Source organism: Toxotes jaculatrix, chromosome 23 (assembly GCF_017976425.1).
Source record: "Toxotes jaculatrix isolate fToxJac2 chromosome 23, fToxJac2.pri, whole genome shotgun sequence".
In the NCBI taxonomy this organism is placed as follows: domain Eukaryota; kingdom Metazoa; phylum Chordata; class Actinopteri; family Toxotidae; genus Toxotes; species Toxotes jaculatrix.
In genome coordinates this window covers 10,369,380-10,383,635 of record NC_054416.1, presented here as the reverse complement: position 1 = coordinate 10,383,635, position 14,256 = coordinate 10,369,380, and the positions used below count along the sequence as shown (strand labels likewise).

General features: G+C 43.1%; 2 protein-coding genes across 3 annotated transcripts in view; both read right to left on the bottom strand.

Annotated features, from left to right (window-relative positions):
• Positions 1-6,171, bottom strand: part of dok1b (docking protein 1b) — a 25,601-nt gene extending 19,430 nt beyond the window's left edge. Inside the window, exon 1 of the mRNA XM_041030825.1 lies at positions 6,161-6,171. The gene's annotated coding sequence lies outside the window, so the exon portion shown is untranslated. The remainder of the gene's footprint in view (positions 1-6,160) is intronic.
• paip2b (poly(A) binding protein interacting protein 2B) lies at positions 4,059-14,256 on the bottom strand. 2 transcript variants are annotated; one of them, XM_041030828.1, is made up of 4 exons: positions 14,003-14,256; positions 6,493-6,659; positions 5,260-5,442; positions 4,059-5,131 (listed from the first exon to the last, which is right to left on the bottom strand). In XM_041030828.1, exons 2-4 carry the CDS (start codon positions 6,646-6,648, stop codon positions 5,075-5,077), a joined length of 396 nt encoding a protein of 131 aa, XP_040886762.1. In that variant the 5' UTR covers positions 6,649-6,659; positions 14,003-14,256; the 3' UTR covers positions 4,059-5,074. The 2 variants fall into 2 exon arrangements, with proteins under 2 accessions (XP_040886762.1, XP_040886761.1); XM_041030827.1 differs by lacking the exon at positions 14,003-14,256 and adding an exon at positions 11,423-11,572.

The window sequence follows — 14,256 nt, the reverse complement described above, 5'->3', positions numbered from 1 at the left end:
AGGTAAAGACACGTGAGCTTTCTTCTGCTTGTTTTACACATTTGTGTGTTGAATTATGAAATAGTGTGCCATTTTTTTCTGGTGTGTTTAGAATTGAAATGAGAAGGTTAAAAATGTTTTTTTGTTTTTTTTTAAATAAAGAACAAACTCCACTCACGCTGCTTCAGCCACTATTACCACAGTCACTGACGGTTTTCTCTCACGCAGTCTGCAGCCTCCAGGCAAATTTGTCACCGTCCACAAACTGCACCGACACGTCATTCAGCATTACTGCTACTTTACCAAACTCCAGCCTCACTTCGTGCATGCCAGCATTTCTCTTTTGAATCAACACAACTTGTTTTTTCTTTATATTTAGCATAAACCTATGGGGATTTTAGTTTTCGCTTGTGCAAATTAACTCACTAATCATCACTAATCAGTAGAATATTTTTGCAGTGTCCCATTGCTTCTTATGCTTCAGTAAAGGATTTGAATACTTCCTCACACACACAGCGAAGTCCTGTTACTTGTTTTTTTTTCCCTTTCAGACTTCAGGGCAAAGGCCTAGGGAGAGATTCATCACAACATATAGTCATGACTATAAACCCTTCAGAAAGAGCCATCTACAGGTCAGCCAGCTGAACCCTAGAAGAACTGAAGCTCAACCTGCCCCTGTGTTTATCAACCCACTACAGGTTTGACAGATTTTTGATGGATAGAAAACAGGAAAGATAGATTCACATATTAATTCTCTTACTTGTTGTGTTGTTTCCACAGACTAAACGTGAAACCTGGCCTGTATTTAATCAATACTTCTACCAAACAACCAACAGCCCTTATGGCTCAACTACCTTTGCACAGGTGAACCGCAGCAACACACCCACACCTGGAGCAGGTTCTCATAAACCTAGTTCAATTTTCATTCACTGGTACCACCACCATCCTCACTCTCTCTGTCTCTCAGCTTCCCTCTTGTTACCTCTCTCCTGTCTCCCTGTCACCGTTTGGCATCCTCGCTCCTTCCGTTTCCAAGGCGACAGGGTTTGATGGCTCCGCCCTAACTGAGAGCAGGACACAAGACCTGAGAGTCACCAGGGAGACTGGGCATTTACCTGGAGAGGAGGAGAAAGGTCAGCTGCACTGTTTCTGTGGTGGAAAGGGTAAGGAGTTCTCTCTACAAAACACAAATACACAACGAAGCTGGCAGGGACAGAGACACTCAATCCTTCTTCTTCTACTGACAGCAAATGTGTTGGAGCAGCTGAGGGCAAAAGATGAGCCACAGCAGAAGATTGATGTTCTCTATGAAGAAGGTTAGACAGTGTTGGATTGGATTTATCAGGCATTTGTGTGCAGAACATGAAACTCTTATGAATTGACAAATGCTATTGGTTTCTGAAATTCATTGTTTCTAAAGCCTTCATTGTTACCTGCCAAAAAATGAAAGTAGAGAAACGAATCTGATATTTTTAGGTACGATTGTGTTGTCATCCCATGTTGGTCCGGCCTGCTGCGAAGGTCTACTTAGATCTGTGTGCAGAGACGCCGGGCTGCAGCACCTGCTGAACCTTCCTGTGGTCTCCACCACAAACAAAGGTAGAACTACTCTCTTAAACACACACACACACTTCTTCCATGACGTATAAACTCCAGCAGTAAGTCAATAGTCATCTACTAATATGAGGCTATGAGATTAGGAAAGACCAACCAATGTGGGATAAGTTTAGTAAAGTTATCACAGACAGATTGATCCTCTGAGGTGATTGCACTTTGTTAATTCTCACATCTGATTAGAAGCTGAAACTTGGGAGAACTGCGCCTGCCTGAGGGCTGTTGGACTGAAAAACAACTCCTTCCTTCAGCCTACTTCCAGGCAGTGCGGTTGGTAAGCCTCAGACACAAACCTCAACCTTTCTACCACTAAAACAACTTTTAAAATTCTCGGTCCCATCCCACTAAGTGTTATTTTATGACATTCCCTCCCCGTTCCTCTCGCTCTCAGCTGTGCAGGGGAAACCGAGCACCCTGAGAGTTGCTGCGTTGAGATGCAAACCCTCCCACCTCACATCCCTCAGGGCAGAACCCTGCCTCTGGCCCGTGTACAGCCCACTGTCTGCCGCACACAGCCCAGCAGAAAGCCGCTGCTGACAGAGTACCAAGCCAGCTACTGTGCTGAGGTAAGGGGAGAGATGTCAGCCGAACCTGTGTGTGTGTTGCACTGATTAGTACTCTGTCCTTTGGCTCTTTATGTCCTTATATACCATATATGTCCTTTATGATCTCCTCCTAGTGGTCCCAACCTAAGATCCATCTGAGAGACGTTCGCCATCATCTTCCTTGTCACTGGAGTCATCATCTTTCACTCTGAATCTCAACTTTCGTCCCAATACACAGCAGTTTAAAAATATGAACCAGCGAGTGAAGTAGCGGTCAAGGCTTGTGTCTGTGATTCTCAGTTATCTTGCCTCAGGATTCAGAAGCTGAGGATGAGTCATAACACAGCAGCAACTGGCAGGCACCCAAAGGAAACAGTAAAATGAGTGTGCTTGTTGTCACCCTCCTGTTTGCTGAGAGGTTTTAATGCACATGCAGCAGTGCAGTGGTGGAAGGAGTACTCGGACTCTTTACTCAAACAAAAGTACACAAGTATTATCAGTGTAATGTACTTCAAGTATCAGAAACAAAAGCGATAATGTAGAATGGGCCTAAACACATTGGTTTTAAAAATCTTAATCCACTAAGTCATAAATGCACTTCATTTACCATTTAGCTACTCAATGGACCCTGTGGTGAGATTGTTTAGTCAGCTGCTGTTTCCAAGGTCAGGACCGTCACGATCAAATACCTGAAAAACTAGTTATTCCCATCAGCCTCAGATGAACTTTGTGTTTAATGCCAGTGCTTTACGAGCTCGTCAGGGTTCCTGTCCACTGTCTATCAAAACGTGACAAAACACCGACACAAGCCATTTGTCTTTAACATCTTTATTCGTCTTTTTTCATTATTTTTATTTGTATTGAAATTCATACTCTGTGTCTTCTGGACCTCTTTTTCTTAAACGGCTTCTGTCGTCTAACTCAAACAAAAATCACCAAAAATGATTTCATGTTGTACAATCCACCTGGCGGACATTCCTATTGGCTTCACCAGGGTGCCATTTCACAGCTGTGGTCCAACACTGTGTGAGGAAGTTCCCTTTTAACCACATGTTCATGGCCTCTACTGCGCGCTTTAAGAACACACTCGAGTACTGGATAGGCTGAGGACACAAGTGCTTTCACCTGTCTGAAGTACAAGTGTCTGCTTTACCCCAAGAGTAAAATACACAAGGCATTATTGTCACGGTTAATACTACAAATGAACTGCGGCTTGAAGAGGATCGATGTTCAGATCACAAGACTTTTCCCCTCGTGACAATACTGCCTCCACGTTTTCAAGCCAAGCTGGCTGAGAATAAGAGAAACGGATTCAATAATTAATAATGACTGCTGTTAATGAGGAAAAAGGGGGGTTTCCTGAAAATCTTCTTCACCTATACAACTTTTTCCAACTGGTTCACACCCTGAAGGAGATTATACTTGCAGTAAGGGGTGATGCTTCAAGCCAGACCACAACAGAAATCAGTGGTTAAACAGAAGAACTTCCTCAAAAGAAATCAGCCTACGAAGAGAAGAACAGCGAGGAGGCCACGCCGTCAGCCACACGTCCCATACTGCTTTATTCTGACTGGCTGTGACTCCTCATGTTTCCTCCTACAAACAGGACTAAATGGACACCACAGGCTACTGTACCCAGCAGAGACACAAAACGCCTCATCCTCAAAAACATGAAGGAAAAAAAAAAGGGAGGAAAAAAAAAGGAGGAGAGGCTATCTGAAAACCTGATTTGAATATGGACACTTGATCTGATGCTGGACAAACCAAGTTGTTCCGGCAGAAAGAGGCAGCGGCTGTGCTCCAGACCAAACACTCCCCCGAAACAACATTGTTCAATGTGTGTCATGAATCCAAACTGAACCGGTGAACACAAAAATGACAATAACTGATGATTTCTTTTTTTTTTCCTTCTTTTTTTTATTTTAAAAAGGCTCAGAAAGCTCTGACCTTCCCTCTATAATGAAACTCTCCTTCCTAAACTCAATTTGATGCATGATTAGGGAAACTCCCGCCTGTGTTCTTATGAGCTGGACAAAAGATAAAACATGGACTTCCACATAAATTGGGAAAACTAATAATTGATCCATGATTACACCTGTCCATGTCCATTCTGATCACTGATCACACAAGCATGAGGGGCGGGGGGGCGGCGGGGGCATGTTTGGTTTGGAACAGAGCCGCTGTGGATACAAATAACAACCCGCATCTCTAGATGCACAAGAGCTGTGATGTCACAGGAAGCTTGTGACATCTTGTGAGCAAACGTCAACGGGTCTGATTGACCGTGATGTCTCTACAGAGCAGCGGCAGACACCCACCAAGTCCCCTGAAGTGTTAGTCGTTCTCTGATCTCAAAGACGTGGAAACCCTCAACTTAATCCAAAGCGTTGTTGTTCTTGTTGTTTTTCCCAATTTGACAGCACACAAATGAACAAGTATGTGAAGTTATTTTAGGTTTCGATGTTTTGGATTTTTAAATTTTGTCCTGGCATCACTCCTTGGTAGCTGCCTCAGTTTTAAAAAGGGGGCTTCGATGAGACCTGCATGCTCTGCAAACATCAACAGCGTCATCTGAAATGCAATGATGAGCTAGCGCCCGCAGTAGGGCGGTGCTGGTATTACACCCCTCCCCCACCCCTGTTCCCAGCGTCCCTCAGTTTACAAGAAACAAACAGGAAATAAAAAGATTAAAGAAACATAAAGAAAAGAGAAAGAAAGAAAAAGAAATCCCCCCACCCCCCGACTGGGCCTGCCAGCACGCCACTGACTTCAAGTGTGTATAGGCTGTGTGTGTGTGTGTGTGCATGCGTGTGTGTGTGTGAGAATCAGTGTGTGCGCGGTCATGGCCGCCAGAGTCTCTGAGAATATGTGAGGACTGGTGTGTGTGTTTGTGTGTTTGTGTGCATGTGGAGGCTCCATGGGGGTGAGGGGGACTCCTAGTATTTCTTCCCCGGGACAAACTCCTTCGCTTCGGGATTCAAGATGCTCTTCCTCTGCAGAAACAGACACGAGTAAAGAATAAGAACATATCCTTTTAACTTAAACTCTTGACCCTTTATGATCTATTTCAAAGTGAATTTAGAAATGAGAAAAAAAAAAATCATATGAGTCTGTGACTCACCGCCACTTCCTCCAGGTTGCTGTGGTGATCGCTGACGGACAGGCTATTGAGCTGCTGCTGCAGCTGTCCCACCCCCTGGTTGTTGAGGTCACGCGACGGGATGAACCAATCCTGGTCCTCCTCCTCCAGCATTTCCTGGAAGCAGCGCTCTAAGAATTCCTGCTCCAACAGCTCCTCTTCCACCTGGGACATGATGAGGGACGGAAAAAAAAAACATGAGTGAGTGTGAAATAAAAGGAGCAGAGAAACTAGGGCTGCAAAAAAAAGACCAAGGGGGTAGATGGACAGAGGAGGATTGTATGAGATTATTTGCATGACAAGTAGGTGGGGGTTTTACTAAAAAGAAATGAGATGGCATTAAAACACATGACTCATCGAGCCAAGCAAGAGAAAAAGACAGATACAGAGAGCTGAAAAGGGCACTGGATATTAGAAGAGGATGGATTTGAAAAACAGAGACACTGGTCACAGGCACATTTCTACCTATACATCATTAATCGTGTAACTCAAGTGGTTAAGACTGGGTCCAAAAAACCTCTGATACACAAGAAGGGAAAACTATCACAGAGGAGGGGAGTGGACAGAAGAGCCAGGAGTGGAGGACAAAGGAGGGAGTGTGTGTGTGTGTGTGTGTGTGTGTGTGTGTGTGTGTGTGTGTGTGTGTGTGTGTGTGTGTGTGTGTGTGTGTGTGTGTGTGTGTGTGTGTGTGTGTGTGTGTGTGTGTGTGAGAGAGAGAGAGAGAGAGAGAGAGAGAGAGAGAGAGAGAGAGAGAGAGAGAGAGAGAGAGAGAGAGAGAGAGAGAGAGAGAGAGAGAGAGAGAGAGTGTGGTGGGGGCAAGCAACGTAAACAGGTCTGTTAAATTGTGATGGTTATCAGCCTTCACTGCGGGAAACAAGAACACCAGAGCGGAAGGGGAGATGATAATGGAGGGTGGGGGACAGCAGAGAGCAACGCGGCAAGAGGAGGAGGTAAACTGGAAGGTGGAGTGAAAGGCATCATACGTAGGAATGTAAAATTCTGACTTCAAGCAACTTAGCCAAGAGCACATTCTAATATAAGGTCACAACCTGAGGAGGGAGGGGTTTCAAAGGCAAAAATGGAAAGAATGGGTGAAGGTAGAGAGGGGAAGGATGAGCACATCAAGTCTTTTTCTCCATAAACGAGTAGAACTGTAAGAATTTAAAGGGTCCACGATATGTTCTATGTCCCATAACATGTAGAATGAGTGCACACCTGTCTGTTATACTCCTCCTCATTCTCCATCCACATGTACTCAGCGAACGGGTTGGGGTCGCTGCCCTCTCCTGCGTGCCCATTGGCCACCGGCTCCTTTCCCTCTTTGCCCGGAGCGCCGCCTCCCGGTGTCTTGGCCACCTCTGGACCACTCATCTCAGCCGGCTCTGCACAAGAAGACAGTTACACAAGCGTTACTGTTGGTCAAGACTTAAAAGCTGGTCCTCAAGTCAAAATTCATTAAACTTCAGCTTGAAAAAAACAAAAACACATGTCAAAAATATTTTTGAAATCAGAAAAGGCTCCCAAAACCAAACTAAACACGGAGCGTACATTTTCCTCCATTCTTGAAGACAGGTCACTTGGGCTCATCTCGTATTCATTAGCCCACAGCTGCATCTTATTGGCTGTTAAATTTACATAATCTCATCTGAATCGAGGCTCTATCGTTTCAGCCCTGGATCCAAACTGAACAAATTAGCCAGCATCTCCATTACATTTTAGCTACAGCTGGAAAACGGCTCCCCTGGGTTGAAAAGTCTTCAGAGTCTCACTCCTCATAAAGAATAAAACCCCCAAACAACACTTTTCCATATCTCATGATCAGCAACACCAAGTGGGACTGATCCTGCTCTGTGCCCAAAGACGAGTCCCAAAAACTACTCTAAACATCTAAATGACTCAGGAGGCTTAATAGAGTCTTTGGCATTTTATGACTGCAATCAATAGTTTTTCAGGTTGGTGAATTGCTGTGCTGCGGGGAAAAAGGCCACAGTGTGGTTATTATTAACCACACACACACACACAGGCCTAGATAGACATCAGGAAGACATACAGCACCACTCATGGGCAAACAAACACCCAGAGTGCTAAATCAGTTAACTGATGCTAATAAAAAGAGAAAATACAACTTAATGATATAACTGCCCCATTTCCCTGCCGAGCCTTGTCCCACGGTGTGGACAAAACAATCCAGTCAAATGGGATTTAAATCCAAAAAAACAAAGCAGGAAATGTAACAGAGCAGTAAACAAATGTCAAGCAATGGAAAGACAACAGATGAGAGAGTACATCGGGCCAACTCAGAAATGAGTGTTTGTCTTTGAATATGCTGACACACGCTTTGCATCAAACTCAGGCGACTTTGGATTAATCACCGGCCTTTCAGCCAATCACACTGCTTCTAAACAGATGTGCCAATCAGTGATGCACTGCAAACATCGCAACAAGCGGAGAGGAAACGTTCAGACTGGCCTCTCTTAACGTCAGAAAATTATTTGTCATCAGATTAGTTCAGTGTAACAATGAGAACAAGAACTTTCTTCAGGATTTTTTCTTCCTACTGTAAACTGTTTTCTTCAGTGCATCTCAAAAAAAGAAAAAGAAAACACATAGACAAGATGATATGAGTGACCGATCTGATACGAACAGAGGCACAGAAGTTTGTGAGGTTATTCTGCAGCGGCCTGCTGTTGACAGCACATGGTTTAATCAAGGCAAACGGAGTGAGTCATCGCGTCTAACAGTGCAGCATGTTGTAATTTAGAGGCTGCAGGTGTAACACACACACACACACACACAAGCACAGGGTGTAAAAATAGCAAACAGATCGGCAAGGCACATCTCAAGGTCAGGAAAACACAAACATGTATCGCCGGTTGTGCTAGTCTTTGCGCCAAAACGACAACAGAGTCGGCAATGTCTCCAGACAGTCGTAGCCAGTGGGAATCGAGAAGCAGGCGCGTGAATCTCTTAGTCGGCCGGGGCCCTCGTCCAAACACTTCCCTCTCGCTTCAGTGTGACAGCCCCCGGCCACACATGACCTTTCCATCTGGATTGGAGCTCTGAATGCTAAAGATTGGACACGATCACATGGCTGTACATCCACACCAGACCTGGAAACACTGTGCATCCCCTGCTGTCTGCATTACTTGGCCTTCTCCTCCGTCATTTCTCTGCACTGCTTGAGCACAGATTGTAGCTGGATGTGTTCCAGACCACAAGGAATTCCAATCACAATGGGAACACATTACTCCCGGTCTATCTGATCCAGCATAACAATAAAAAAAAAAGAACTCATTATTGAGCAGGAGATAAAGTTATAAAATTTTTACTGCACTTTCAGCCTCACAGAAACACCTCGACTATGTTTAGATGCAGTCCAACACAAATTTAATACTTCCATATACAGGCATCATACATTTAACTGTGGAAAAAAAAAAGGTAATTAGACAGTATATGTCTATCCCTGTTTCTGCGACACAGACACAGCACAACCGCTGTGACGAGACGTGCCCACTATAATGACATAATCCTCAGACTGCCAGCCAGCTCCAGCAGACTTGTCATGACTCAACTGCGGCCTCACGGTGGATACACAGGAGAGGAGGGAAGGGGGGGGGGGGGGTAAAACGATGATCTCAACCGAGCCGCGCGCACAGCTCCAGGGTCAGCCTAATGCGGACACACATTGTTAAACGTTTGATTTGCAAGGACTGACTTACATCCCCTAACTCGCAGAAACTTCACCCATGTAATGACCTGATTTCCTAATTCAGGACATAATTTTACTCTGACTGTTCACCGTGACAGTACATAGGGACAGCATGGACACGCTGTCCTTCAGAGGAGTTCAAACAAACATGGATAATCTAAGTAGGTTAGTAGTCTAAGAAGAGGTGTGTCTGTGCCTGTGGGCAATGATAAAGCAGTCTAATTATTCACTGCAGTGATTTACACAAGGTGTCAGCTTTAAAAAGGCAACTCATGGAGTGTGAGAGGGTCAGAAAGAACATTTTACAAGCAAATACACCAGGTCTAAATCTAATTCTGCTCTATCTGAGCAAGGTGCCAGCTCGTTCAAAGAGTTTGAAGCCTTTTTGTGAGAGCGTGCCAGGATGTCCACATTCATTTTTACTGACACCTATAAAGTGTTAGGAAACAACAGACTTCTACCAGCCATTGCCAAAGTTTGCTGGACACTCATCAAATACACAGCACTCAAGATGCGTTTTATTTAATAATTATGTTGCATGTAATATTGTGCAAGTATGAAAAGGGAAAAAAAAAACCACAAAGCAGACAATCACAACATTTACCCAAGATGTATATCAATAAAACTTATATTAGAAATGCAATGGCTAAAGCTATGTATCATTAATTTTAGCTATGCACAGCTAAAATGAATGACTGTCATTTATCAGGCAAAAGTGCCAAAGAAAATCTGGTTTCAGCTCCACAAATGTGAGAATTTGCCGCTTTTCTGTTCGTCCTTGGGTTTTGGACTGTAGGTCAACAAAGAAAGAAGACTCTCAGGCTCTCAGAAGTTGCGACAGGCAAGTATCACTATTTTCTGACATTTTACAGAGTTAATGATACCATGTTTAGTAGAAAAAAAGCATTAGCTGCATCTCTTTATGGGACCTTTCTTCAACATTAAGAATTATCATGTAACTCTATGACTCACTCCAAACATGTTTCAGCTCAGTGAGATTTGTGCCATCATGCACTGCATGAAGCTCTTAACATGTTCATGTTGCATAACCATGTGTTGGTCACCATGTAATATTTAGTTAGCGGAGCTAAGCTGGGCCCATCCTCCTCCTTGCCTGCAAGGAAAGCATGATTTGATCTGATTCGATGAGAGTTGAGGATAAACAGTGGAGAGGTAAAATGCTGTTCTGCAGGATGGGCCACTGAAATTGGGATTTTGGAGATTATAAAGATCGTTTTCACTACTGTCTGACAAGTTAGGAATTAAATTCTAAACTCAGCAAGGTGTTGAACAGCTGATTGGACAAATCTGGCACCATCATCTTGGGCTCTGGAAAACTGTAATAGACATTTTTCACATTTAATAAGCAAGGCAAAACAATAATCAACGAATAATAAATCAATCAAATCAATGAAAATAATGAAAATGACTTAGTTGCAGCCCCATCAACATAAATTGATTAAACACCAAAAGACATTTCTCCAAGTCAGCTCATTCACACTGGCTGTAAACTGCTTTAAAAACAGCTGAAATTAACTGGATAACAGCAAAAAATTAGCTTAAGTACTAAAAGAATTAACAAGATTTTAAAAGGCCAAAACACTAAACTCCACGCTTTAAAATATCGGGCCAGTCTGATGTTTTACTATCATTTGATCATATTTTAGAAAAACCCAGTATACTTCGTGTACCTGCATGTGAGAGAAAACTTCAAAATCTCAAAACACAAGGATCCAATCTGTGGAGCAACAACGGCAACACGGCTAAGCTAAAATAGGTTTGTGCAACAAATCATCTGTGCATAAGAGATGCTTTGAAATACACATAATAAACCGCTTCATAACAGATTATGTAATGCAACAGTTAATGTACTGTATGCAACGGGAGCGTCGTCGTGGCTTAAAGCTCGGGCTAGCGTCTCCACACAGCTAACGGGCTAAACCAGGTGTCCGGGCCTACCTGGAAAGTTGGTAAATGGATTGGAGGGTTTTAGCCGAGGTAATGCTAAGTGGCTAGTTAACGGCGGCTGCAAACAGATAGCCACACATAGCTGTCAATGAACGGGCCTAAGGTGAATGCTATCCCAGCAGCAACAAAGGGTAGAGGGCTGGGTGGCTGATAACAGTTATTTTCATCAAAGTCGTAAAGTGTATTAGCATGAAAACGGCTTAAACGCAAACAGTGCACCGAGTGAAAAAGACACGGCGAGCCGCTGCAACACGTAAAGCACGCTCCGAGGTCAAACTCCGTTCCCGTTTGGATGCTTGAGGCCAAACAAAGTCGGCTGCTCCGCTATCAGCTAGCACGCTGCTACAGCATGGCAGCATCACTGAAGCAGGTCAACAAAACAAGCCTCCGCTCCGAGGATTACAACACCTTAACACACACACACACGACAAAACCGTCTGAATTCAAGGTTTCTGGGGCTCAAGTTACCTGGCATTGTGCTCTCGGTGTCCGCGTCAAAGTGTAACGTTACACAAAGTTATTGCAACAACACCGCGAAGAGTGCGCGTTCGTCGTTTCTCCAACGGGGATTTCTCCGTGCTGTGATGCAACGTAGCTCAACTTAGCTAAATCCTGTTAGCCACCTTGCTAACGTTAGACGCTGGTCACGTGGTCTAGTGCTGCCTTCACGGGCTTTCCGGAATGAGGAAATTTCAAGCAAGGTTGGCACACACGGAATAAAAGCGGAATAAAAAGTAAGTTTAAAATGCCACAAATCTTCTCATCGTTTTAACAGTGAGAGGTGGCTTTGTTCTCTTCCTTTCTCTAATGGCCTTCCCATTTATCTGTTTGCAGCTCCTCACTTTTTATAAGAATCTGCAAGCATCTGCAATTCAAATTAAAAAAGGACAGAAACCTAATTAGGTCTGGGGAGTAATCCAATATTTTTTGTTTATTAACTTAAAATTGAATCATATTGTTATTATATCATCTTACTGTTATTTTACTCATTTCATATATCCAAACTGATGGTTTTGAAAAAATGAATTAAAAACAAACGTAATTTTGATATTTAAGCTTTTGGCCTTGTGTAATCCATAACTGTGGAATACAATTCACTTCTTACCACATCATGATAGCGATACTGGAAAATATATTTATTCGCCTTGTGTTAATCATTTCAATTATATCAGCCCTAGTTCAGATGTTTTGGATTCATCACAGAAACAGATGTGGAAGCAACCACACTGCAACATCTGTTTAAATCCCACCATAGTTTTTCCTTTCCTATTCCCCCCCTCTGGGGCTAATAGTGCATGATTAGATGATGGATCCCAAGACTGAACGAGGTCCAGCTCTGATGCACTCTGAGCAGAAAAACACTATGAAACACTGATCCTCTGTCCATTCAGATGAAAAAGAGCCAGGTGTTTTCTATGTTGAGGAGGAGCAAATGTGGTGGCTTCTGTTTTCCCATCATATTTAATCAACAGCAGATATCACAACAGAAATAAACTACCATTCTTGGAGTGTCACTGCCAGAAATAGAAATCATTTTTTTTTCTTCTCTGGTTAGAAGTTCCAGCAGTAAATGTTGTTAGTTAAGCTAATTGAGTGAGTGACAGCAGCTGACACTGTGGTTGCCTAGCAGCAAACGAGGCATGAGCCTGGAGCTTTTGCCTGTAATAATTCTTACAATACAGTAAGAGAGGTGATCATCCTTCTCTCAAGCCAACAAAGTACATCCAGCGTGAGCCACACTCTCATAATTTGCAGCTTTACTTTGGAAAACAGACGGCTGTAATTACCATGAAGTCAAGAGCTTATTCAAAATGCTTCAAAAGCTGTAATGGAGTTCATGAACTGATGAACTGATGATATTTCGGCTAATATTAGAGAGAGAGAGACTTATATCGAAAAGGGCAAACGATGTGGGTAGTTGCTGATTAACTTCCCAGCACTGTGTTTCATAAACTAGCTAGCAACTTACCATGAAGACAGTGCTTGACTCTTCACTACTGTCTGCTCAGCTGTGATGTGTACTCTGCTGCATGTGCTACTGAGAGTACTGAGAGTATTATTAACAAAGAGCGCGCTCTGCTGGACAAACTATGATGATGACCCCATTCACATTTTGGCTGAAAGATGCCTTGAACAATAAATCAGTTATCAAAATTTGTAAAATAAATTTCTCTTAATTGGCTAATCCAGTAGAGTTGACCCTGAGCCCTGAGTCAACCTTAAAATATGCAACCATAAAAATATGCTTTACTTCTAAAAACTATTTAAATGCAACAGTCTGCAAAAGAGGCATCACTTTTTTTTAACTGTTTGCAGCCCAAAGCCATATGCAACGTGTGACAAGGCCAAAGCGGTCGCAAGCAGACACGGGATGGTTTAACGGGTCATTACGCCAAAAAGGATCAAGCAGTGACCCAGGTTAATCAAATAATTGATTAATCGTTTCAATACCGCACGTCGAGGTAACGTGGAGATTCGAAAATCTGGGCTCACAGTGGGTCCATGAATGCAGCATGAGAACAAACATCCCTCTGGCTCCGCCACACCAACACTACACTCCTTACTCTCCTCCAAAACACAAATGCCTGCGTGGCTTCGGAAATAAATGCATTTCTGTCCATTAAATACAAATAATTCAACAAGCCACACTTTAAATTAGAACAACTAAATGATGTTTGACGATGAACAGGCTATAAAACGACGGGGTCTCATCAGTGTGTACACAACCCTTACAGCTATATGACCGTGATAAGTAAATGCATAAATCCAGCATTTAAAGCCTGCTCATGTTCATGAACTTGACAGTGCTACAGCGCTATCATGATACTACTACTTCTAGCATATTGAAAGACTCAAGTTGTTGTCATAATTTTGTAAGAGTTTTTCTATCTTTTCACACATAATAGGCAGTTGTACTGAAGATACTTGCTTTATCATTAATATTGTTGACAGTTAAGCCTTCTTTATTACTTTATTTCTGTCTTTCTCTCTTTTCTATAGCAGACTGCTACCTTCCCCCTTTTCCTCCACCAATAACAACACACTCACCACACAACTTCAAGTGCAAATAGTGGGGAATCCGCAAACCAGCTGTCGAGGAGGGGGGAAACGTCTCTTTTCCGGTCCCGGATGTCACAAGAAAACCACACCGTAAAGAAATTCTTCTAAAAACCACCAAAACGATAAATAAACACTTGCCCCCTTTGTCAATTTACTCGCGTTATTGGCTAAAAATCTGATTAATCCACTGTTTTTTTCTGCCTTAACGGTGAAGCTGAAAAGCGTTGTGTCGTGGTCGCGTT